This window comes from Peromyscus maniculatus, chromosome 4, assembly GCF_049852395.1.
Source record: "Peromyscus maniculatus bairdii isolate BWxNUB_F1_BW_parent chromosome 4, HU_Pman_BW_mat_3.1, whole genome shotgun sequence".
Lineage (NCBI taxonomy): Eukaryota > Metazoa > Chordata > Mammalia > Rodentia > Cricetidae > Peromyscus > Peromyscus maniculatus.
Genome location: NC_134855.1, coordinates 78,880,332 through 78,905,971, shown reverse-complemented (window position 1 = coordinate 78,905,971; position 25,640 = coordinate 78,880,332). Strand labels below are relative to the sequence as shown.

At 47.3% G+C, this 25,640-nt stretch overlaps 1 protein-coding gene across 5 annotated transcripts in view; it reads right to left on the bottom strand.

Moving 5' to 3' along the window:
- Positions 1 to 25,640, bottom strand: part of Slc1a2 (solute carrier family 1 member 2) — a 132,822-nt gene that overhangs the window by 77,489 nt on the left and 29,693 nt on the right. For 2 of the 5 annotated variants that reach the window (XM_042275810.2, XM_076570166.1), the window contains exon 1: positions 7,114 to 7,213. The exons of the other annotated variants lie outside the window; for them this stretch is intronic. In XM_042275810.2, the coding sequence (XP_042131744.2) occupies positions 7,114 to 7,163 (50 nt within the window). In that variant the 5' untranslated portion in view covers positions 7,164 to 7,213. Of the gene's footprint in view, positions 1 to 7,113; positions 7,214 to 25,640 lie in introns of those variants that run through there. 5 annotated transcript variants of the gene reach the window in all.

The window sequence follows — 25,640 nt, the reverse complement described above, 5'->3', positions numbered from 1 at the left end:
TGCATGCCTTGCTGCTGTTCTTGCACACACAGCCATGTTTCCCTCTCTGCTCCCTCTAAGCTGACCACAACATTATTTGGGAGGGTTGGTGCCTCCACAGGCTGGCAGGAAAGCATGACAGAGGCAGGGGTGCCGAGCACCAGGAATCAAGACTTCCTTCCTAAACTAAATATATTTGAAATACCAACCATAGGCAAAGACTGAAGCTGGTAGGGTCAAAAATGCACCCCTTACCAACCAGACTCTGCCCCCACGTCAAAAACAGAAGATAATTGTTCATTATATGGTCTTCAAATTATACAAATAATGTGCATTCTTCCCCTAGAGAAAGCTATAAAAGTGAAAGTGAAAATCAGCACTCAATCCCATTGTCAGGAAAATGTAATAGTCATTGTTTATACCAATGGTCTATAATGTTCTGTCCTCATTTAAATTCATTTATTCTTTTAAATCTCACAACCATTTTATAAGGCTGGGGTTGCTCTAAGACCCACTTTTCAGATGAGAACACTAAGGCACACATAATGTAAGGCTCCCAGAAAAGGAGCTGAAGCATAAATCTATACCATGTTCTTAGTGCATCTTGGCTGCTGCTTTCTGCTTGAGACACCCCACCCACCCACCCCCCAGCTCCTGCTGCCACAGGTCCAGCATTGCAGAGAGGCCCTACGCTTCGGCTCCTTGGTTGGTTCCTACTGCCAGCCCTCCAGCCTCAAGGGAGCTTTTCTAAGAACAACATGTTGTTGATTGGATAGCTGTCCAGACAGGAGGAGAAGCAGAAGGAGAAGCTACTGTCCAGCCGACTTCATGAACATACACAGAATCAAGGGGATTTGATGGTGTGGGGCCATCCCTGACCATGATGGGTCTCGTGTGGTGGCAGAGACACCACTTAAACAAGAGAATAACAGAAGATGTGGTCAGAGTCTAGGCTCTATTAAGGCCTGGTTATCCAATTGTCACCAGGGGCTCATAAGATGCACTTCCTAACCACTGAGTGACTATGAGTGTAAGAACCATGGGTAGTGGCATGTGTTCCCTTCAAAAAGCATAAAGGAGGTAGGAGTGGCTTTCTCAGTAAATGACAATGAGACTCATGGGCCAGTTGTGACCACACAGATGGAGAAAAGATAGTGACAGTTTTACTCCAGTGGCCACTAACTGACATCATACAACTTGGACTGAGGTAGAACAAGGCCATGTGCTTTAAGCAGGCTGAGGAGAGAGCTGCGAGGTAATTAGGGTCGGACGATGGAGATGACCCAATGCCAGAGGAAGGAGTTTCGACTTTGGAAACTCGGTTGCTGGATCTGGACTAGGGAGTCCATGCCATCAGGCTCTAGTTAAAAAGCTGAAACAGCCTAGACAGGAAGCCATCAAAGAGAACTCTTAAAAATTATGACAAGGTTGCTGACGTGTACCTCTTCACAACTGATGGCTTCTGCCAGGGGTAGGGTGCGGAAGGACTCAGTTTTCTTTATGGGGCTGGCCACTGGGAGTTTGATCATGCTCCAGTGAGTGTATGTGCAACACAAATTGGATTTGGGTTTTTTCTTTCTTCTTTTTTTGGGGGGATTACATGGGTGAGGCGCAGACTTGGGAGAACTGGGAATCAAGTGTGGTTGGGGTGCATTATGTGAAATTCCTAAATAGTCAATAAAAATATTATGTTGGGGAAAAAAACTGAACAAAGGCATCTGCTCTCCAAGGGAAGGGAAGGGAAAAAAACTTTAAGCCAGGCAAGGCCTAAATCTATAAAACAGCTACTTCTGAAGGGAAAACCCACAACAGTCAGGCACAAAGGAGTCGAGAGAGCTGAAGCATTGGGATGTCTCACAGATCAGCCATTTCTGGCTTTTGAATACACCGTTGGGGGATTCTCCTCATCTGCCCTGGCCAGACTGTCTAACTCAGTGCACACAGTCTTTTGAGCAGGCCCCAAACCCTATCTCAGTGGACTTTTTGTCACTTTAGAGACAAAAATGGATTAGAAGCAGATTTTCCTCAGGGGCAAAATCCAGCTCACTGAGAGCAGCTGCCTGGAGCAATATGCAGAGAAGGATTCTGGGGTGGACTTAGACTCATTGTGAATGGGTCCTATGATTGATTAGCTGGATTTGCCATACACACAACCTTGAGGCCCGTCTATCAGTGCACCCAAGATGGCCATGCTTGCTTTGTGGAGATGGGCAGATCCTACTTCCTTATTGGCCATCCAGTCTGGTTTTCCCGGTGAATTCTAGGCCACTGAGAAACCCCATCACATACACAGACACACAAGGTTCCTGGAGAATAAGAACAATAGCAGAGGTTGTCTCTGGTCTCCACATGCATGTAGATACATGGGCACACTCATGCACCTGCACACACAGCATCCTCCTTGTCAGACATCTGGCCAGATGTTTCTGCTTCCAACATGTGTCTCTGTGGTCTATTTACTGTGGGTTGGGAGGAGATAGAGAAAACAGTCTTGGGACTCAGGAAACTTAGAGCTGAGCATATAAAAAGATCAGCACATGCCTTTAATCCCAGCACTTGGGAGGCAGAGCCAGGCAGATCTCTGTGAGTTCGAGGTCAGCCTAGGCTACAGAGGGAGTTCCAGGCACCAAAACTACACAGAGAAACCCTGTCTCAAAACAACAACAACAAAACACACACACACACACACACACACACACACACACACACACAAATCCTGTTCATTTCATACTTATTTTTTTCAGCTGTGTCAGAAGTCGTATATTGTTTGGAGTGGTTGCAAATATGAACTTCAGAATGAATGTAGTTATTGTACAAATCCCAGCTCTACCACTGAACAGAACTGTGAGTGAGCTGTTCAGTGTCTCTGGCTCTGTTTTCCCCCTCTATGAAACAAGAGCACTGGATGGGGTCCCCCTACTCCAAAGGCTGAGTACTAAGCCTCGTGCCTCAAAACCAATGTCTGAGATGAACCAGGAAATCCAGATGGCTCACTCCTGTTTTTCATCAAGGCAGACTGATGGTCAAATCACCAGAGAACATGCCCAGGCCCTAGAGGCTGAGCAAGCCTCTGCATTTAATTCTTACTCTAGTTTGTTTTTCACAAATGAAGAGCCTAAGTGACTCTCCTGCCCTGCCTTGATGTATGTAGCCTGTAGGCATGGGAGACAGACAGAGGCATCACCTTCACTGACTGTCTGTCCCAAGTGCAGCATGATGGGATGTGCTTCCCAGCCTTTCTCTCTTTAAGTCCACACAATAACCCAAGACACACATGTTTACTCCAGATTAATTGAGAAAATAGAGAGGCTGGCATTGTGAAACTTGTTCAAGGTCATAAGGCTAATAAATTGCAGAACTGGGTTGCAATCCCAGGACTCTAGGGCTGTCCTGTGCTCTGTCCTGGCTTCTGATTTGAGCTAGACCTGAGCCTCAAGCACCTGGGGATCTTGGCAGAGATATACACGGTGATAAGATTTCACAACTCAGAAAGCTTGGCTTAGGCAACAAGTCCTTTGATGATTGACTCCAATAGACTTGGATGACTGATCAAGCCTGATTAGAAGATGCCTGAGCTAAGACTCAAATTTCTCTTGCATCTGGGCCTACCGGCCACTGAAGCCCCCCTCAAAGCTCAGCCAAAAAAAAAATGTTAAATAAGGAATTGAAGATCTCATTACTTCAGCTACACTAATCTTAAACCTACCAACCCTCTGAACACATACCCAAAGCAGCTAACAGGGTTTGGTTTTGTTTTTTAGAACTAAAACAGTAATTTCCATGTCATTTAATTAAATCTTTAGAATTTTCATACAGCCATGCACTGCATTTTAATTGTGTTCACCCTTCCACTCTTCCCCTAACTTCTCCCAAATCTATCCATTCAGGCCCCCACCCTCCCAATTTCATAACTTTTTAAAAATAAGTCACCGAGTCCAGTCAACGCTGGCTACATACTAATGGATGTAGGACCACTCACTACAGCACGGTATACCATTGCTTAAGTAAAACTGACTGTCCCTCCCCTGGAAGCCATTGACTGCCAAAAGCTCTTCTTCTAGGGGTGGGTTCATGACCCCCTTCCCCTCAGCCAGTTAACACTTTACATCTCTTTCAGTGTGTGTCTTGAACAATGATCCGACCTTCCCACCGTCCTAATCCAACTAAAAGCAATCTGCTGACCCAGCCTCTGGCTGAAAGAGGGATAACAACATGTTGACCACAGCTAACACTTATGTGGATCTGGCATTGCCCTCCAATACCTCAGGAAAATAGTTCCTATCACCAGTGCCCCTTCATAGACAAGACCACTGAGGCTCAGAAAATTGAGTGGGTTGCTCAGGTAACTAGTGAGGGGCAGAAACAGAACCCATTCCAAAGACCCTGGCTGGGGAACTGGTGCCCCACAGTCTACACGGTGCCATCCCTCAGGAGGTTGGGGAGTTATTTTCATTCCTTCTCTACTTCCTAGAGTGGTCAGAGTGCTCTTAATGTCCCTGATGGGACCTCAGTTTCTCCAGAGGCTGTGGAGTCTGTTTAGAAGACATGCCAGACCACAGAATTTTGGTAACAATATAAACTTGTGTTCCCCAGGCCTTTTCAACCTACTCAGCCCTGGTTCTGATGAAATTTTAAGCTAAAAGTTGTCTGATATGCAAACAACATTTAGTGAACCCAGCACTCAGGAGGCAGAGCCAGGTGGATCTCTGTAATCTACAGAGCAAGATCCAGGGCAGGCACTAAAACTACCAAGAGAAACCCTGTCTCGAAAAAACAAAAACAAAAAAATAATAATAAAATAAAAGATGTGCCCCATGGGTGGCATCCTGGAAAAAAGAGCCTAAGCCTAAATCCAAGAGAGTTTTATCAGACACCTTTCTGGAAGTTTCTCTTCTGCCCTGAAACTGGCTCTCAGGTGCAGTTTTGTAACTAATGCAGGTATTATGGGCTGCCCCAACTAGGGGAAGAGATGCTATGGTGGTTACCAACCAGGAATACTGCTAATCATAGCTGCCCCACAACTGAGACTATTTGGGTCCAAAGGTAAGTAATACCAAGCAGAGAGGTCCTCCTGGGGCAGAAATTATGGGTGGCAGAAAGCAAATGAGCCCTACAGAACTCCTCAGACTTCCTATCCTACCCATCTCACCACTGACCCCCAGTAACACATCTACACCTGTGCACCATCTTCTGAGGTACTTGCCATATTCAACATGCACACAACCATGTGCCAGAAGACAGGTCTTGTTCCACTAGAAACATCAGACATCTTCAGAGAATGTTTTTTTTTTATTCCAAGATACATATTTTTCTCTCATTTAAACATTTCTGAAAATGGAATGTGTCTTATAATTAACGTGATTTCCTTAAAATGAAATGCTGGTATGGAACTTACAGAAACTCTTATAAATTAAATGATTACACATTAGAATCTAAGAAACATGGTCATTTAAAACACACTGACGGAGAAATAAATACAAATCAGTGATGGAGTGTGACATAAAATTTCCAGAAATCAAACAAACACAAGGCTTCAAAGAACATTTCCCTCTATTGGCTGCTTTGGACAGTGTGAGTTCACATTCTTCTACCGGGTTGGTAGAAAGGCCTAAAGGGTAGACGTGGCCTTCAGGATGAAAGACCTATGACGAGAGGTCTGTGGATGACACCGGCCGTGACAGGCTTACTCAGAGGACTGCAGCACCATGGACCCTCCTCTCCCATCCCCACTCCAGGCACCTCAGGCCTCCTTTGTCTCTTTTCTCCCCTAACTAGCACCAGTCCAGGCGACCAGCCCATGGTGGCGTAGTGCAAGCCTCTGGAAGACATGCACTAGTGAGGTCTGTCTGCCAGCTGTTTTCTGCCCTGAAAACAGCTGGGGGTCCAGACTCCACTTCAGAGCGAGGCTGGTCACGGTACAGACTTGCACCCTAGCTGATTGTGACCTTGGGCAAGAAGGTCACAGTGGGAAGTCACTGGCTCAGGTAGAAAGTAGAAGCACTGCCCACTATGGGGTGTGTGTGTGTTTGTTTGCTATCCACGTTCTCATGTGGTGACTCCAATGTGTTTAGAAATCTGAGCATGGAGCACATCCGTTACACTGTCCATGCTGTTTAGGAGTGGTCATAAGAAGCATGCCCAAGGCCAGAATGGAGTTTAGGACAAGAATACATATCAAAATGGTCTAGGTGTGTTTTCCTTAAAATAAGGACAACCTTAAAGGCCGGCATGAGAGCAAAGCTGGAGAAGACGATTCCAAATGTTTCCTCGTATATTATGACTGGAAGGGGCCATGTTTGGAGGCTTGGAATCGCATCACCGCCATCCAAAACAACAAGGAAGCCCTTGTTCAGAATCTAGGCAGGTTTTTTTTGTTTTTGTTTTGTTTTGTTTTGTGTTTTGGTTTCCTGAGCACTGCTAATCAGCAGTTTCTGTTTCATCAAGGTCTTTTTTAAAAACTACTTTCTTAGACTTCTGAAGCTATAAACCAATGTGTAAAAGAATGAAGTATTAGAACATTGTTCTAGTTACAGTGACCCCCTAAAACTGTGCTAAGAACCTAGTCAAGATGTGTGGCAGAACTGGGAAAGCCCGGTCATTTTCTGTGTGCATCTGGAAAAGGAGGGGTAACTTGAAGAGGGAGGTTAGCTGAGGGATTAGGGTGGGCTGCTGATCCTCGGAACATCCACACTGTGCTGTATGCAGGGGAAGCACATTCTCCAGGTGAAAAGATGAAGATCAGCAGACGAGATCCAGACCCAACGGACACACGTTCATTGAGAAGTGTGTCGTGAGATGCCTGGCCCATCACTGCGCACAAAGGCTTGGGACTTACATGTCTGACACACCATCCAGAGACATTTCGGGAGCACAGATCATGCAGGCACATCCTTTCATTCACAGAGCAAGGTCTGCTCTGCTGGAGGAGGCAGCTGCGGCCAAAGGCCAACATTGGCTCTCACACATCTTTAATAACCCACGCTCCTTCCCATCCATCCTGCTTCCCCCTCCTTCCAGCCCCTCCCTCTCCCTCCCATCCCTCCTTCTTGTCACTTCTCCTTTTTCTGGGTGTACAGTCCCTTCTCCCTGGCCCTCACAGCCCACCCAGCCATAACCCCACCTCTGCTGTCTGACCTGACCATTCTCTCAGCTGCAGGAGAGCACTGGCTTCTGAGTTCCGGCATGAGCTCAGCCGTCCATCCCCAGCACGAAGTTGGGCATTTTAAAGCTTACCCAGCCCGTGCTTTGATGTCAAAGAAGTCACGTGCTGTCCTATTGATGGCTGTCACTTGGCTCCAGCCCCCAAGGTTACTAGGTGTCTGTTTGTACATTGCATAACACACAGGAATTGAAGGCCTCGTGGGGACCATTTGGGGCCTTTGATGTCCCTCTTCTCTCTGGGAGCAAGAGTCAGAGCTATCTCCTTTGTGGACCCTGTTCCCATGGGCTAGCCCACAGTCCCGCAGCCAGCTCCTGAGTCCAGTAAAGTCACCCAAGCCCTGCTCATGTCACCACATGCTTCCCTTCTTTAACCTTCTCCTTCCGAGTGTCACCATGAAGCACGGAATCTCCCAAAGCCATGCTCGCTTGATTTCACCCTGACTTCGAATCTCCACATCCGTGTCCAGGACTAGTCCAGGATCTCAGCCACCTTCCAGGCTTCCATTGTCAATGATCCATGGTTTCATGTATTTGGTGGATTTTGTCCATCGACCTCTGCTTTGCCTCCTAAGCACTCCCATGGCCTCTTCTGATAGGAGAACCCTTCTTCCCTAGACTGTATCCTTCAGAGTACTACAAGGGACCTTCAAGTGTCCCTTGATCTAAAGGATAAGGGGCTCTGAAAGGCTGGAAAGAGATGTGTGCCCCGCGTCATAATGTAAAACTGGGGACCCAATGTTCTGAAAAAATCCACTGTGAAGAACTCATCCAGGAGCTGGGGAGGTGGCCCCAGTGGGTATCACACTTACCACACAAGTGCCGGGGTCTGAGGTTAGACCTCGGGCACCCTTGCGAAGCTGGATGTAGTGGTGCCTGTCTCAATCAGTGTTCCTATGGTGGAACGGGAGCTAGAGAGTAGAGTTCCAAAGAGCTCTAGAGCTAGCTGGTTGGTGAAGGTGGTGGCAAACAGGAGAGTCTGCCTCCAACAAGGAGGAAGGGCCTCCATATGGGTGGAGGCAGACTCTCCTGTTTGTGGCATATTAGTGCACGTAGTCATACACAAAAATATGGCAAGAAAGACAGAGAGGGAAGGAGGAAAGGAATGAGGAGACTGAAAGGGGGAGAGGAGGGAGAAAGGGAGGGGGAGGGAGACAGAGACAGAGAGAGAGACTCATTCAGCTTCACCTCATTTGGCTCCCAAGGTCATGGAGACCCAGAGTCTGTCTACTTTCTTTCTGAAAGCACTGCGTACGTCCTACGCATAATGGGCTGATGAGCACGCTCTCTAACATGGCACATGGCCGGCCTCCTGAGCTTCAAGAGAACACCTCTTGGCACTGCTCCCATATCTCTGGCGAGCACCCCAAACTGTGTTGGGGCAATGTTTCAGGCTCAAAGAGGAGCAACATCAATGAGCTACATGGCTGGATGTAGTCTTACGACACAGACGGCGCTGGAAGGCTTTGGTCAGATGCTGGTGCGAGTCCACCTGCTGCATAGAACCATCTGATTTTTGATGTGGCATGGATAACAGAGCCTCTGTTTTCATCGAGGGATACCCAAACTGGGGATCTCTGCCCCAGAATATGGACAGCATGGACATTTTGTAGATGAGCTGATGTCTGTCCTCCTCTCCAGGTCCCCTAAGGTCCTCATCTCCCAGCTAGTCCTCATATATGTGTGGCTATTTCATAGAGTATTTCTGGCCTCACTGTAGGCCATTTCAGTCCCGCTCCAAAAGTTTCACAGGCCATATTGTGTCCGAGAAAGAATGTACCTAGCCTGGCTCCTAATCACCATTATAAATAGACGTAGCAGGATAAGCTGAATTAGTGCACATGGTGACATCTGCTGGAGTGCCACCCAAGACTCACTCAGCTCCCTCTTGGACACTGATGAGCTGCATGACCTTGGACAACTTGTCTTAACAACACTCAATCCCAAACACCCCGTTCACAGAAGGGATATCTCTGATAGTGATAACAATACATGAGACTGTGATAAAACTGTAATCAGCTGGTATATGCAGAAATGCCTGGAAGAGAACATGAGACACACTGTGACGATTACCACCACCACGAGTGTATTATATGATCCTTTCATAAATATTCCTCGGGCAAGAATACTGCCATTCTATTCTGAGCCCTTAATCCCACTGAGCATTTTGCTTCTGAGGGTTGATGCTGGAATCACAGCAGAGGCATCGTGACGGACTGGATTTTCTGCTCCAGGCCTCTTGGAAGCTTGACTCCATCTACATCTGGTCACAACCTCTACATCCTCTTTAGCTGACGCTGATCACTTTGGGCCACTGATGCTAGCTGACTGTCAAGGAGGCTTCCTATGTGCTAGGCACATTGGAAATACTTCCCAGGTATCTGGATTCTTTAAATCTTTCCACACCTGTAAGTGGGAACTACCATATTCCCGTTCACAGAGAAAAAGAAAAAGAAAGAAAGAAAAAGAAAAGGTCCAGAGAAGCTGGGTAACTCCCCTCCATTTGTCCAGTGGGTCTATGGTGGCTCTGAGCCTGATGGTTGAGCTTGTGTGGGGCTGTCATTATTGGGAAGGTGAGCTGCCTCCCCAGACAAGGGTGCAGGTGCAGCATGGGAAAGGAGAAAGAATAGAATGTGGAGGAGGCAGGAGTGGGGTGGGTGAGCGATGGAAAAGAAGTCATCTCTGGGAACGTGCAGAGAAGACAGCTGGTTAATGGATTAGTCAGGCATCGCCCAAGCAGAGCTGAGTAGCACTTAGATTCCACCCTAGAGGACAGAGCCAGCCTGCCCTCCACCAAGCAGTTCTGAGTAGGAGGCACTCAGCAGCCTGACAACGAGGGAAGTGATGGGGACACAAAACACCTGAAACTTGGGACAAGTCACTAAGAGCAACCCACCCACGGCAAAGGGGTCTGTAACGTGCACAGTTCTTCAGAGATATTCTTGAGATTGGGAGACAGAGAATAGACCCCTCCAAGCAATGGGCTTCTAGGATTCAGGTTCCTCACATATACTGCTACTAATCTAGCCATCTGGGGATGATGGACAGGACTGAGCCTGAAAGCAGATGCTTTATAGGAACTGCTCACAGTGCACAGAAAGCCCCAAGCACACTTTGCTGGTAGGGTTTCAAGTCAGGGCTGGAGCGGATGCAGGAAGAAAATCATATACTTGTTGAACAAATGTCCCACCTGTCATTTGTTCATCCCTTCTCATTCCAAGCTACAGAAGGGCCAGGGCTGCAAGGCTGCCCGAGGTCAGCAAGCCCACAGTACCTATGAGCTATGTCTCTCTTCCTTGAAAGAAGAGACTAATCCAAGGCTGAAGGCTAACAAAGGACAGACAGGTCAGGCAGGAGGGCATCTTCAGCCAGGGGACATGTGTGGCTTGTCACTGCTATTCTTACAGTCACTACACTGGTTTTGATATTAAACCCTTGACATTATTTTAGAGGTGAGTGGAAATGCATCACAGAATCCAGGCACACGGAGACAGTCACTGGAATCTGAGTGCCATTCACTAGCCAGGCATTTGGGCAAGTGGCCAGACTCATTCATGCCTCTGTTTCTCTATATAAAGCAAAGAGCATGTGAACACCTCTTGTACAATTGAATTGGTACAGTCAGATCCCAGGACAGTGCCTGGAACACTGTTATGTGCCTTCCACACAGGGGCCAATTCCATGACTGTCATTATGTCTGTCTCTGTCTACTGTGTGTCTGTCTGTCTCTGCCTCTGTCTCTCTGTCTGTCTGTATGTCTCTCTATATGTCTGTCTGTCTCTGTCTCTCTCTGTGTATGTCTGTCTGTCTCTGTCTCTCTGTCTGTGTGTCTGTCTGTCTGTCTCTGTCTCTTTGTCTCTCTGTCTCTGTGTGTGTGTCTTTCTCTGTGTCTATCTGTCTGTTTCTGTCTTTCTCCTTCCCTTCCCCCCTGTGTATGTGTCTGTCTGTCTGTCTCTGACTCTGTCTCTGTCTCTCTGTGTGTGTCTGTCTGTCTGTCTGTGTGTGTCTCTCTCTCTCTTTCTCTCTCTCTCTCTCTCCCCCTCTCTCTCCCTCTCCCTCTCCCTCCCTCCTACCCTTCTTCCCTCCCCCCCCCAACTCTCTGAGCATGGCCAGTGTGGTGTGGATGTAAAGGTGTATAGGCTTTGCAACCCTCAATCCTTGAAACAGCCCTTTGAGGTGGGCATCACAGAGAGCTTCTGAGACCAAGCCCATCACAAGACACTGCCAGGATGGTATAGTCTCACAATCCAGGTACACAGTAAGACTGAAGCCAGCAACAAGAGAAACCTATGACCCCATTTCACAGGCAACATCACTGAGGCAGAGACGTGTGGAATGGGGAGCATATCCTGTTCCCTTTGCACAACTCACACAGCTAACATTGGTGAAACAGGAAACAATACTGAGGCACCATGGAATTAATGGATCATTTCCCTTGGTTCCCTTAGAACTCGTGGGACAAAGACACGCCTGGTCTCTTGGGCTGGGATGTGACATGTCATTCGTCAGATCCTCTAACTCTAAGCACCTCAGAGCCCTTGACATTGCTCCTAGCCATCATTCGGAAGACGGTGTAGCAAGTTTAAGGACCGCCCCACGATCAGACAGTGTGTGTAAGAAGACTAAGGCGGCACACCCACACCAAGCGCTATAGCATCCCAAGACTCCAGTCACCAAAGATTGCATTCAGTGTCCCATGTGCTCTTGCTCATCTGGAAAACATTCCCCCACCTTCAAACTCCTGTTCAGGTGTCATTATCTCTGGAGTCTCCCCTGGCCACCCCATCCCTTAAGAGAACTGATGCTTCCCACTCATGAAGAATTTCTATTTCACTGTGAAATATCTAAACATACTTCAGATAGTTGAACCTCTGGGTGGCTGCCATTGTAGGTCATGTATCTATTGTCTTGTTTCTTTTATTAGGTCATGACCTCTCCAAGCCAGGTATCTCCTTGAGAGTTAGCAGTGAACAGACGGTCCACATCTGTTTTGCAATAGGGTGAATTCTCCCCACCCCTGGGGGGACACTTGGCAACATCTGGGCATTTTGGTTGTCATAGAGAGAGGTATGCAGAAGTATTTTCATGGATGCAAGAGATGTCACTAAGTGTCATACAAAGCACGGATGAGGCCCATCCCTCTGTGAGCCATTCTATGTGGCCACTCCCTCCACCCACTAGAGAGCTCTCAGCACTTAATACCTCAGAGCTCATACTGTCTGAAGAAACTGACTTCACTTTCAAACATTTTCTGTATCTCAATGGAAGGACTGCATGTCCCCCAAAAACATGCTTTGCCAATGAAATGTCCAAACTCTCACGCCTCCGTGTTTCTGCCATATTACTCCAATGACCTCAGCTCAGCAGCCACCTGCTGGTGTCTCTGACTTCACCTAGGGCCCATCAGAGAAGGCCAGTCTGCCTGTGTCCACACAGCCTGATGCACCCCAAAACAGCCCTCAACATTGATCAGCAAGCCTAGATTTGTCAACAAACTAGCCCAGGGTAGTCCAGATCTCCATGACCCATCGGTCCCAGTTGCTGGTCCTTCCCTGGCTCACTTCCCACTTCACTACTGGGGTTTCCTGCAAATAAACTAAATGAACTCAGATCCTTGTCCTAGAACCTTCCCCTGGGAACTCAAATAAACACAGGGTAGATGTCACACCTGTCTACTTACAAGCAGAAGCTTTAAGAGCCTTCCCATAGTTCTGTCATCGCTCTTTTGTCCTCTTCTATGAGAGACACCCAGACAGGAGCTGCTTCTTGGTACAGATCCCACTCCTAGCATACACAGTCAAAACCTGAAGTTCACATTTCAGTTGTTGAGAGCCACTGAAATTGAGGGATGTTTGTTACTGCAGCATAGCCCAGTGAAAGCTGACTGATACAGGACTTCTTACTCTTTTCAAAACCTTTCTAGATGACTATAGGAGACCCTGGCTGCTTATCTTCCAAGTGACACTCTTTACAGGGGAAACTGGACAGCACAATCCTGTTAGAAACTGGAATCTGGAGACAACCATCTCCCCTTTCCCTTTGTGGCGTCTCTTTGTAATTCATGGTGTTCCATGCAATGGTGGGGGCACTGGGAAAATATCTACAGGTTGGGCAGTCTAACTTTGAGCTAGCAAGTTCTATCATGACTCAGTTTATACTTCACAGCTTGATATGTGCTCCAGTGGCTACTATGGGAAGAGACTATCAATGCTGGGGCAGGGTGGAAAGGATCGAAAGAAGCTACCCCGAAGCTGCCCTCGGCACAGCCACCGTGGGCAAGTCCCTACCTCCTCACAGTTCCGGTGCAGGCTCTGACCCCAGAGCCCATCCCATCTGCATGACTCAGTTTCTGTGATTCAGTGAAGACAGAAATGAATGTCCGCCTCTTCTGTCCCTGCTAAGCCATCAGTTTTCAGAACAAGCTTGGGTGACGCCCACGGTTCCAGGGGAACAATGAGTTTATCCAGCCCACAAATGGCTCACTTCTTTTCTTAACCAATGAGAAGTGAGAATGGTATTTCTATGACCTTGACATGTGTGGACTGTGAACCACGGATTCTACACCAACTGGAGGCCTACCCCAGGCCATCTTTCACACAGCAATCATCCTTCCTCAGCCTCCATTAGCTTCACAGTCTGCGAGTGCCACCTCGGCAACTATTCCCTCTCAAGGGGACAAGCCCAACGTGCATTTGAAGGGAAAGTTTTGCCTTGCCTCCATCATGAAAAGCCAATATCTCCTGCCATGACTTCAACACGAAAATAAAGATACCAGGAAATATTTTTGGGAAGGCTGGCTAGGTATTCTTATTTGCTGGCGCCTCTGACGCCTGCCCCCTCTATTTAAAAAGGGAGGCTGAAATAATTGGGACAGTGTAAAGACACGACAGGATGTTAGCAGGGTTTGATCTTTGCTGAGATCAGAGAGATCAAGAGCAACAAAGAGCAAGTACTCTCAGCACGCGATGAAGTTCCTCACCAGGGCACTGTCATTCACCAGGGCAGTCCTTTCACACTCAGGGCGGGGCTGTCATTTCCACAGAGCCTTACACAGAGATGGCTGAGCCACCAGCAGCACTGGCCTTGCAGCCTGTCCTCTGCAGAACTTCACCCGATCCTCCTACCTCCCACCTGTGTGACTCCGGCGAAGCCACTAAGGCCCCCTGAGTGCCTTCCTCACCAGCACATCAGGGATGACTGTGGTGCTTGGTTACAATGTGGCCAACAGTCAAGCTCAGTCAGTTATGGCTGTCATTATTAGTATCATCAGGGTTACAATGTGGCCAACAGTCAAGCTCAGTCAGTTACAGCTGTCATTATTAGTATCATCAACTATGTCTTTTGTGTGTATGTGTGTTCCTGTTCATGCGTGTGTGTGTGTGTGTGTGTGTGTGTGTGTGTGTGTGTGTGTGTGTGTGGTTGCGTGTGTGCATGTGCAATGCATGACTACGGAGGCCAGAAGTCCATGTTGTCTTCTTCTCTCCCTCCGTACATCATTTTTTGAGCCAGTGTCTCTCATTGAACCTGCAGTTGACTGACTGGCTAGAGTAGGTGGCTGGTGAGGCCCAAGAATCCTTTAGTCTCTGCCTGACCAGCACAGGGACTCAAGGGTTCATTGCTTCACTAGGACTTTTACATGGACGCCAGAAATCCAGACTCATGTCCTCGTTCTCATGCAGCAAGGACTTCACCACCAAATCAGCTCAATCAGCCCCAGGCTGGCTATTACAATATCCATTCTGACCAGTGAAAAACCCAACTAAGCAATCTGCCCAAATCATATCGTCTCGCTTGTCCCACTCCACTGTGCTACGTCCTGAAGTAGCAGCTAAGGCTGTCACCTGCAGCTTACGCTGGGTATTTCGATTCCAGTCCTGTATTTTCCCCAACGCTGCGGGCCTGCTTCATGGGCCACACTACAACACAAAGGTTTCTGGTGCACAGCTGCAGGCCAGCCATCGGGGTAGGTTCAGGTGCAGGTGGGGTGCACGTGCTACGCCTTCGGCCCCATCGTCTGCAGCCTGCCCTGTAAATTGCAGACCTGTCTGGAAAGGGAGAGAGGGCAGTGGCTCCCGGACCACTTGGAGGAGGATCCGAGCCTGGCTGTGCGTCTCCAGGTGGATGGATGCAAACAGCCAGCGTCAGTGCTTCCCGCTTTTATTTTTAATGTTCCGTTTATAGTTTTCCCACCTGTGGCTCGCCGGCTGCAGCAAATACATGAAAAATCGCGACACAGCACGCTACATCTATTGCCCACGTTCCTTTTAGTGTTCCTCTTCCAAGGTGGGGGAGCAACCTTTTGACATTAACCGTGACTCTGCCATCTACTTAAGAACCGTGCAGTTGAGTTAGAACAAGGGAAAAAAATGGTTAAAAATAAACCAACAAACCCCATGATGTTGTAAGTCCATTGACCATTTTATATGGTACTACGGTCTTAGCTATCCTGGAGTGCGTGGGGCAAGCAGATTACAGGTAGGACACAGCAAGAGCAAGGCGTGCTTGGGGCCGCAAGTTCTTGACCAGCAGTGTCACTGTTACTTCATAGTTTTGCTCACTGGGCAGCCACAGGATTCGCCCCAGACCTTTCCATGGCTACAGGAGATGCCATTGGATAAAATCCGGGTCAGGGGCTGGGGAGATGGCTCAGTGTGGGAAAAGGACTTGTTACACAGTCGGTATGAGGGCATGAGATCAGAACCACAGGACACATGTAAAAGCTGGGGATGGCAGTGAGTGTCTGTCAGAGGGCAGAAACAGGCGGACCCTACAAGCAATCTGACATAACCTAAGTGAGCTCCAGGTTCTGTGAAAGACCTCCTCTCTCTCTCTCTCTCTCTCTCTCTCTCTCTCTCTCTCTCTCTCTCTCTCTCTCTCTCTCTCTCACACACACACACACACACACACACACACACAGACATCAAATGACAGCAAGAACCAAACCACTGCTGCTGTCAGTTTACGAACGAACAGGTTTATCTCGGAAATTATAATCAAATTATATTGCTTCCACTTACATAAGTGCTCATCTTGATTTAACTTCAGGTCTGTTTTGATTTGTGAATAATATTTTTTTGGAAGCTGGCAACACTTAACACTGAGCCACCTGGATCTGCCTCGGTCGGACAGATTCCTCTCACGTGCTCCATGGCGGGGTTCTGTCTGTCCCTCTCTTTGGCTCACATTTTCAGCAAATCTATGTAACTGCTACAGGTAGATGCAGCCATTAGGAAAGGTCACTTGTAAGCAGAAAGAGCCTTCAAGACATGCAACAGCAGTATGAATACTGGAATGGGTGAACGGAGATGCCAGTATCCTCCTGGGGACCAGGAAAGCTGAGAGGCAGAAAGCTAAGGGAGTAGAGGAGGCATCAGTGTCCAGACATGAGACATGCCCTCGGAGTTAGTTAGTTCATGACCTCACTCATCACAGCCCTGGGAGAAAGGGGCCATCTTTATTATTCTTACGTCACACAGCAGGCCACACAACAAGTCAGCAACAGAGCCTAGATACAGCACAGACAGTGTGTCTTTCCTCTTTAACATTCTTTTTTGTTATTTTCAATCAATATTAGGCCCAGTACCTAATACCTGTTACTCATTCTCTGAGATGTCTTCAAGGCTGAGAGTGGGTTGGGAGTAGAGCAGACCGATGGCACAGAGCACCCAGTAGGCGTCAGACAGAGTACACAGTGGGTGTCAGCGCACACCGTGTGGGTCAGATGCTCAGCGTGCACTGGATCACAACAAAGAAGGAGTGAAGAGATGAGCAGGAAGTACCTGAGGCCCAGGAAGAGCAGTTGCGTCTACCACACTCACTGCTAAGCGGCCAGAACTCAACACCGTCACTCTGCTGACGATGACCGTCTGTTTGTGCTTCCCTCACAAGCGCAGAGTCACGAGCTGAAAAGGTCATCACACAGGGGCCTGAGCCTCCAACACCCTCCCCGGCAGGCTTGTGGGCACACAGATGCGTGGATTTGGCCATCACTCAGGTCATGTTGCCTGCCCAGTGTGTCAAATCCAATCAGTTCAGACTGTAAGCAGGCAGAAGACCTGTTTTTATTTGGTTCTGTTCGGGCCCTGAGTCACCCATTTGAGACACCCACATGTTCTAACTTCCCTGAAACACCCATTTCTTTCATCCTAGTGTGAGTTTTCTTTAAGAAATAAGATTTCTAATCCATTTCTATAAGCGGCCATTGCTAAATGTGAGAACATACGGACGTGCACGTGGCGGGCCAATAGAACAAATATCGTACAGAATGTGGGAAGTTCCTGTGTAAGTTTTAGACAGAATAAAGCCACACTGAACCAGGCAAGTGCCCATCGATTCAAATTCATGCTTTAAACTGATTTTATATTTGAAGATATGCTCAGTAACACCATAGTCTCCCATTCTAAGAGCCCATCCTCAGCTCAGAACTCCAAATTCCAAAAAAAGTAACATATTGCATTAAAAAAAAATCAAGGAAAAGGCAGAACCTCCCCCGACCTATGCGGAACTCTCATGCTTGTGGCTGGATGCCTCCACAAGGCTTCCCCTTAGGGACCCATTACTCTGGAACGTTGTTTGGGTGACGGCTCCCAGAACAACAGGGGACCTTGACTCCTGGGAAGCCATTCATTCTAGAACAGCCCACGGCTGCTCCACCAGAGACAGAGGAAAGGCCAAGAGAATGTGGCTGCGGGCCATTCCAACCAGCAGCAACTGGGCTTGATTCACTAATAGTACACCTGCCAGAGAGCTCGCCCTTTGCATTCACATTACAAGTCCGAGTTTATGAGAAACTCTGAGCACCCGGTGCTCCTCCTGTTCTTGAAAACTGAGAGCAATCAACACAAAATGAAAACATTTCTAATGCACGGGTACAAGGGTGAGAGGGGTAGAATGGTTCTTTAATGTGTAACAGATTCTCTCGGATGCATTAGATCTCGGGCCTCACAGTTAAGGCTCCTCAACACAGTGAAAGCAAAAGAAGAGGACGTCTCCAGGCATGTAACCCACGGCTGTCTTCAATTAAACTCTATTAAAAGTCAAGTCTGGGAGAAGGCAGTTAAAGTTGGAAAGGGTTCTCAGCCAACCTATGTGATTTTAACTCAGAGGAGAAGGGGAACCTGAGAGCGGATCTGAAACCCACTGCCTGTGGACTAAATGCGCTAAAATGTACACCACACAGAAAAGTAACTTGGCACACAGGAAGGGCTTTGGAAAGGCTAGACCCTTCTGTTGCTGGTGCTACCACTGTTAGGATGAAGTTGCCCTAACTCACAAAACCTCTGAATACTTTGCCACATTTAGGCAATGCAGATTAAATAGACAATATACTGCTTCTTTTTCTTTCTTTTTCTCTTTCTCCCTCTCTTTCTTTTTTTGAGCAGTCATAAACTCTTGAGAAAGCAAACTCCCACCCTCAAAGAGACACACATTCCTGCCTCTGTCATACTGCTTGGGAGGGACCACCTAGCAATTGGGAAGCTCAGATGACTTCATTTTAGGCTTGAGAAGATGCCAAAGACTCTCCCTGAGAACCAGCCTAGAGAGACAGACATTCAATCAAGTTTTTCAATGAGAAGCATATGTCCAGGGTACACACACACTTCTTCCCCTCACGTATGGAAGGAAACAATTCGAAGTACATTTTGTCCCAAGGACTGACTCATGCTTATCCTTTGAGGTTTAACTTTTTTATTTAAATCCCAGGATCCTGCCATAAACAGGCAAATAGAAAGATTGTTCTGAGAACAACTTCTGGGCAATCTATTAATGGAGTGGCAATTACCAATGGGAAACACTGAAGTCTGGTGAAGTCCAGGCATCCACAGAGTCGGTAAGAAGCATTGCTTCTGTTTCTCCCTTCTATGATCATCTCTCTAGTGACAAGTCGGTTCCATTCAGTCAGCCAAAGCCCGTGACCTGCATGCTCTCACCAAGTAGGGCTCATTATATTGTTAAATAGACACAAGATGATTCCAGATAGTCTATGAAAGGTCAGATCTGTTATGAGTCACATATTTCCATAACCTGTCTGATCATATGTAATCCCTTGGCTAGCTTTTGAAAACCCCAAGAGCTCACTGGCTTGATAAGACAACCCACAGCAAGCAGACTCTCTAACTGTAGCTGTTCAGCATGGAATGCCAATGCTTGGACCTCTTCAGACACAGAAGAGAGGCACATGCTTGAATTAAGAAGACCCTGGCTCCCTGTAGAACTCCACTGGGTTCTACAGAAAGGCTCTTGGAATTTGTCTTCATTTTTGAGGAATAACCTTGGGTTGTGGCCCTGGTCGGCATGCACACTAACCTCTGAATGCTTCGGTCCTTGGGTCTCTTCACGGACACATGCAGGAGGGTTAGTCTAGGTGATTTCTCGGTAAGGAGTTTTAGCTTAAATCCCAGCTAATCTGAGCGGCTACAGGGGCTGCTCTGATCTCTTGACACATCTTACTTCAAGTCTACAGAGAGCAGCAAAGTCAGGGCAAACAAACAGAGCTATCGGTTCCCCTCCTGTCCTCCCTTCCACACAGTTCTCCTCCACCAGCAGCCTCCTCGTCTCCTGCATCAACAGAGTCCTATCAGAACCCCAACACCAACCTAGGAAGGGGGTGGAGGAGCCTTGGCTGTCCCTGCAGAGCCAGGGCGAAGGCGGCTTAGTGGCTGAGTGTCCGCCCCCATGGCGGCACGCCCTGCTTGTTTTCCGTGCTCTGGGTATTTTTAGCATCTGTAGGGAAAAGCTCAGCCACACAGGGTGGCTGTTATGCTACTAATGACACCCTGAGCTCCAAGAAGCAGCAGTCACTGCAAGTGCTGAAGCTTCAGGTGTGAGAAAACAACACTTCACTGAAAAGTCACACCCGCGCGGAGGTGGGGGAGGGAAGAGGAGTTGATGAATTAAGCTGGAATGAGCTCTGGTGTGACTTACCTAACTATGAGAATTTTCAAGATTGTAGTAGGCACCCATATTTCTCCTCTCCCTCTCTTTTGTTTTCTTTCTTTCTTTCCATTCCTTCCCTTCCCCCCTCCCTTCCCTTTTGTCTTCTCAGGCCCTCTTTGGAGGACCACCCATCTCTATGTGCGCCACAGAAGTACATACAATGATCCATCACTAGCCAACCAGAGTGCGCTTTTTCTCACTGGCCACACCGGGAATGAATGGAACTGGAGTTCACCAAGGAGACTCATCCCTGGGGCCCTTCCTGGAAGCATCAGGAAAGAGGGAGTCAGTTTTCATTGCTGTGATTAACTGTGAAGGCACCATATGCCTTGAGCTGTCAGGACCCATCATTGCCTGAAACAAAGATAACTAAGAAGCAAGTCCAGGCAAGAGACACGGTAACGCATATCTGTGTTACTGCTTGGTCCTGCCGTATCTAATCCTGCAAAATCCCTGGACACCTCAGTTACATCAGCTCTCTCCCTTTGTGCCACCAAGAATACTTGAAGGAATCTGGATTCAGAGCTGTCATTAAATGTCAATTTTTCAAAACTTTAGGCCAGAGAAAATGTAAGTAACCTGTAAGCCTGTCCACTGATACCCACTGTGCTGGCTCAGGGGCCCCTAAATTGTTTTATCTCCCACAAGAAGTAGAAGACACTAAACCAATCCCCCTTTGCACTTCCAGAAAATAACAGGCCCCACAGCACCAGTTCATTGGCTGCCTTTCCAAGAAAAGCTAAACATCCCCGATGGCCTTCAGATTCTGGGCACAGTGAGCGAACACAGGACTCTGAGCACACAGTCCCTTCTCGGAGGAGAGATGGCTGTGATGATGAGCATAACAATATGTCAGCAGCCTGTACACATCAGTCTACAAACTCACATTCTCTTAAGGTTAAATGCTCACGGCCACCTTATGAGGCATGTATCTCAATGGACCCCTCTGACAGATGAGACACTGGAACTCAGGACTGATCAACCTATGCAAGATCACACAGTAACTAAGACGAGAATCAGGCCTCAAACTCAGCCCATTTGTAGCACAAAGCCCGTGGTTAGCCATGGCACTGATCTTTCTACTGAGTCACCTGCTGATTGTGGACCTTTGTTGCTGTCACATCACACTGCCCACCTTCCCTGGGCGACATTTAACGTCCTCACCACAACAGAGAATCGACTTCTCATGAAAAAATGTCCTTATTACCTGTGAAAGTACAAATCACACATCTTAACACTTATCCTAAAGCATAGATGAGTGACTAAGAGTCTGTCTCAAACACTTGAGATACTTATTTCCAAGGATGCAGTAGTGAAAGAAACTTGAAAGGTCTGGTCCGGGGGTTGGATTCAGCACACGCTAGGGTGAGCACTTGCTCTTCCATTCAGCTATATCCCCAGGTCTTCAACGTTCCCTCTGAATCAGTCTTCAGTCTGATTCAGCTTTTCCCACCAGGACACCATAAAAGCCAAAAATCTATAGCTAAGGAAATCATCAAACATGTAGAAGAGACCGTGTGTATTAAGAGATTTATCACAGTGTTCCACATTATGATGAAATCTTAGAAATAATATAAATGTTCAATGATAGGGGACTTATTTAGTCAATTGCATGGTGTAGCTATGACTTGAAAATACATAAGCTGACTGAGTCATTAACAGTTACATCAAGGAATAACAGAGTAGGAAAGATATCTGATGTGTTTCTAAGTAAAAAACAGCACACTTCCAACCGTATGTATAGGTTTTTGTTCTTTTGGTTTGGTTTGGTTTGGGTGAGATGGTTTTTTGACACAGGGTCTCACTGTGAGGTTCAGGCTAGCCTCTACTCACTATTGTAGCTGTGATGCTTAGTTTTTTGTCAATATAACACGAGCTACGGTCATCTGAGAAAGGGGAAGTGCAATTGAGAAAATGTTTCCATCAGATTGGCCTAGGGGCAAGTCTACAGTGCATTTTCTTAATCGGTGGTTGATGGGGGAGGGCCCAGCCCAGTATAGGTAATGCATCCCTGGGCAGGTGGTTCTGAGTGGTATAAGAAAGCAGGCTGAGCAAGCCAGGGTAAACAAGCCAGTAAACAGCACTCCTCCATGGTTCTGCTTCAGTTCCTGCCTCCAGGTTCCTGCTTTGAGATCCTGTCTTGACTTCACTCAGTTGATGGACCGTGACCTGGATGCATAAGTGAAATAAACCCTTTCCTCCCGAAGTTGCTCCTTGTCAGTGTTTTATCATAGCAACAGAAAAGCAACGTAGGGCTGTGGTGGTATTGTGTTCCCCAAAATATTGTGCACTCTAATAAATTTATCTGGGGTCAGAGAACAGACAGCCACTAGATACAAAGGCTAGAAAATGGTGGCACTCACACCTTTAATCCTAGCATTCCAGAGATAGAAATCCCTCTGGATCTCTGTGAGTTCAAGGCCACATTGGAAATAGCCAAGCATGGTGACACGCCTTTAATCCCAGAAAGCCAGCCTTTAATCCCAGGGAGTGGTGGTAGAAAGCAAAAAGATATATAAGGCGTGAGGACCGGAAACTAGAAGCTTTTGGCTGGTTAAGCATTTGGCTGGATAAGCATTCAGGCTTTTAAGCAGCAGTTCAGCTGAGAGCCATTGGGATGAGGACACAGAAGCCTCCAGTCTGAGGAAACAAGACCAGATGAGGATCCGGCAAGGTGAGATAGCTATGGCTTGTTCTGTCTCTCTGATCTACCAGCATTGACCCCAATAACTGGCCTCGGGTTTGATTTTATCAATAAGAACTTTTAAGATTCCTGCTACATAGGGCAATACCCAGGCCAGCCTCCAACTCCCAGTCACCACCCCCCATCTCTTGCCCCCCAGTACTGAGGTTACAGGGATGCATCCCCACGCCGTCACAGTTATTTCAAATGACAACCACACAGACTTAAAGGACATAAAACTGACAGCAGGAGGATTGTGGTTGCTTTTGTTTGGGTTTGTTACTTTGGATGGTTTTGGGCTGAAATTTTTTTTTTGTTTTACTTTTAAAAGATTATTTTCACCATGGCATTGTAAAAGAAATAAGCCTAAAAGTGTTGTAAGGCTCAAGGAGATGAAATGAAAATGTTACTAGGACTTCAAAGCAAAGGAATGGCCAAGCTGAAGGTACCAGGGCAGGGGCAGATGGCGGAGGCAGATGCTGGGGTGGGGCCAGGTTCTCACTCAGTAGCTATGGATCTTGAGCTGCTCGGCCTCTCCGGGTCCTCCTTTCCCTGTCCACAAAACAAGGATGCTACCGTGGTGTCTCTGCTTACCATGGCTGGGCTTTTCAGTTTGTTGCCCATAGTCCACCAAGGTGTGAAAATAGTGAGATGTTCATTCCAGAAATAAACAACTCATAAATGTTAAGTTGCCATTCTGAGTAGCATGGCCACATCTTTGGGCAGCCAGGCCCAGCCCACCAGGACAGGAGTCATCCTTCATCTCACGTACAAATACTGTGGATGCTGCCCGCTCTGTGTCACTCAGTAGCAACCAGATTATGATCATGGAATCCTACAGCCTTTGTTTAATTAATTCTTATTCTACTTAATAATGGCCCCAAGGGAAGAGGAGTGATGCTGGATAATGTATTATTATGGTCTGTTATTAGATATCATTGGATATTGTCAGTTTCTCACAAGCCTAGTTGATAAAGTATTTTCACAGGTAGGCATGTGTAGGAGAAAACAGTTTATCTAAGGTTTGGCACTGTCCACTATTTTGGGTATCCACTGGGGGGTGGTGTCTTGCAACATAGTCCCTCACAGACAGGGAGCGGTGAGGGATGGAATAGTACTAACCACCGGGTGTTCTGGAGATCACACGAGCCAACATATCTGATGCATTTTAAACAATCCCTGGCACAGAATAAGCTCTGCTTTAGCCACAGCTACCACCATGATGAGCACAATTACTTGTCTACTCATGATGAGCACAATTACTTGTCTCTGAATTCCCATTGCCTACCAACAGATTTGCCTATCAGTAGGGGTCTTCTCAATGCCTGTGCTGTGTTGCACAGTGGACTGTACCGGGTAATACTGATGTTCTAAAGAACAGCCACCATCATACCACCTCCTCAGCATGCACACTACACACCTTCTCCTGCCAGAGCCTGTCTGTAGGCTCTCTAAGTGCCCAGGGAACAGCAGTGTCCTCCTGACATGTGTGGAGCCTTGACAGTTGAGCAGATGGAAGGGGCCACTGACAAACTCTATTGTCACAACACAGGCGAGTTCGGCAAAGGCCTGTCCTTTCCTCCTCTGTTCTAGTCGATACTTTCTGCGGCTGTCCGAAGAAGAAACGTACACCAGCGCAGAGAAGAGTGTGGTGTTGCTGAGCACAGAGGTCTCGTGGAATGCAAGGACATGAGACAAAATGGTAACAGAAGCTCTCTTGTCAAATGTGATCTGCATCTGTGGTTGGGTTATTATCAATAAAGCCAGGTAGAGCTGTGAATGATTTTTTTAAATGATACCATAATCATTTTATAGATATTTGAACTGCAAAGTTAAAAAAAAAAAATTGTGTGCCAAACTGTGGATGAGCTCGGATATCATGGGGGACACAGAAAATAACCATCCTCTTGGCTGATCTGAGTTCTGATCTCATCTTTGAGCCCCTAGAGGCTCTAAGAAGGAATGTACAGATAATGGACGTGTGTCTCCACCCTCCTGAATAAGACAGACCCACTCAGAGGACATCTGCACTGCACACGGCCATAAATCACAACAGCAAGCATACATTGGACCCAAGAGTCCTAAAGGAGTCTCAGAGCTTCAGCTTTCTGGCCTGTGGGTTAAGGATATCAGTTCATAAGCCATGGAAGACACTTGTCAGCTGGCTGGAGAGGCCTAGCCTCTTGCCAGCATGGGAACTTCATCACCATCCTCATTTCCATGTCTCCAAAAAGGGAAGAAATACCATCATAGAAGTTTGGCCCCTTGTATATTTGTTCCACTGGACAGCTACACAGAGACTTTCAGCCATAGGATTGGAGAACTTAAGAGGATTTTAGAAATCTGAGTCTTACCCTCCCACTCCAAAGCCTAAAGGAGAGGGGGAGGTAGTTGTTGGTAGTGGTGGTGGTAACAGTGGTGGTAATGGTGGTGGTGGTGGTGGTGGTGGTGGTGGTGGTGGTGGTGGTGGTGAGAAAGTGACATAGAAATCTCCTTTCTAAGTTGAAAATTAGACCAATGAATCTCCCAGTCAAATTGGGAAAATGCTTTTCCAGAACATGGTAGGGAGGTAACAGGTGTTACCTGGAACCTCAGGTTCCATAACATGACAAGTTCATGTCAAATGAGTTCCCATTTCATCCTCCAGACAACTCTGCAAGGAAAATTGTATTGTTTACTTCTTTCAGATGGGCAAATGGAGGCTCGGAAAGGTTGAAAGGTAGAGCAAGTTGCCCAGGGCTCAGCTCTTGGGCATTCACCTCAAGTTACAGGCCAGCCTGGGATACAGTGAGACCCTGCCTCAGACCCCTGTCTCAAAAGATAGATGTATCATAACAGATTCCGGGAGCTCAGCATTAGAGGAATGTTAAAGAATGGTCCAGGG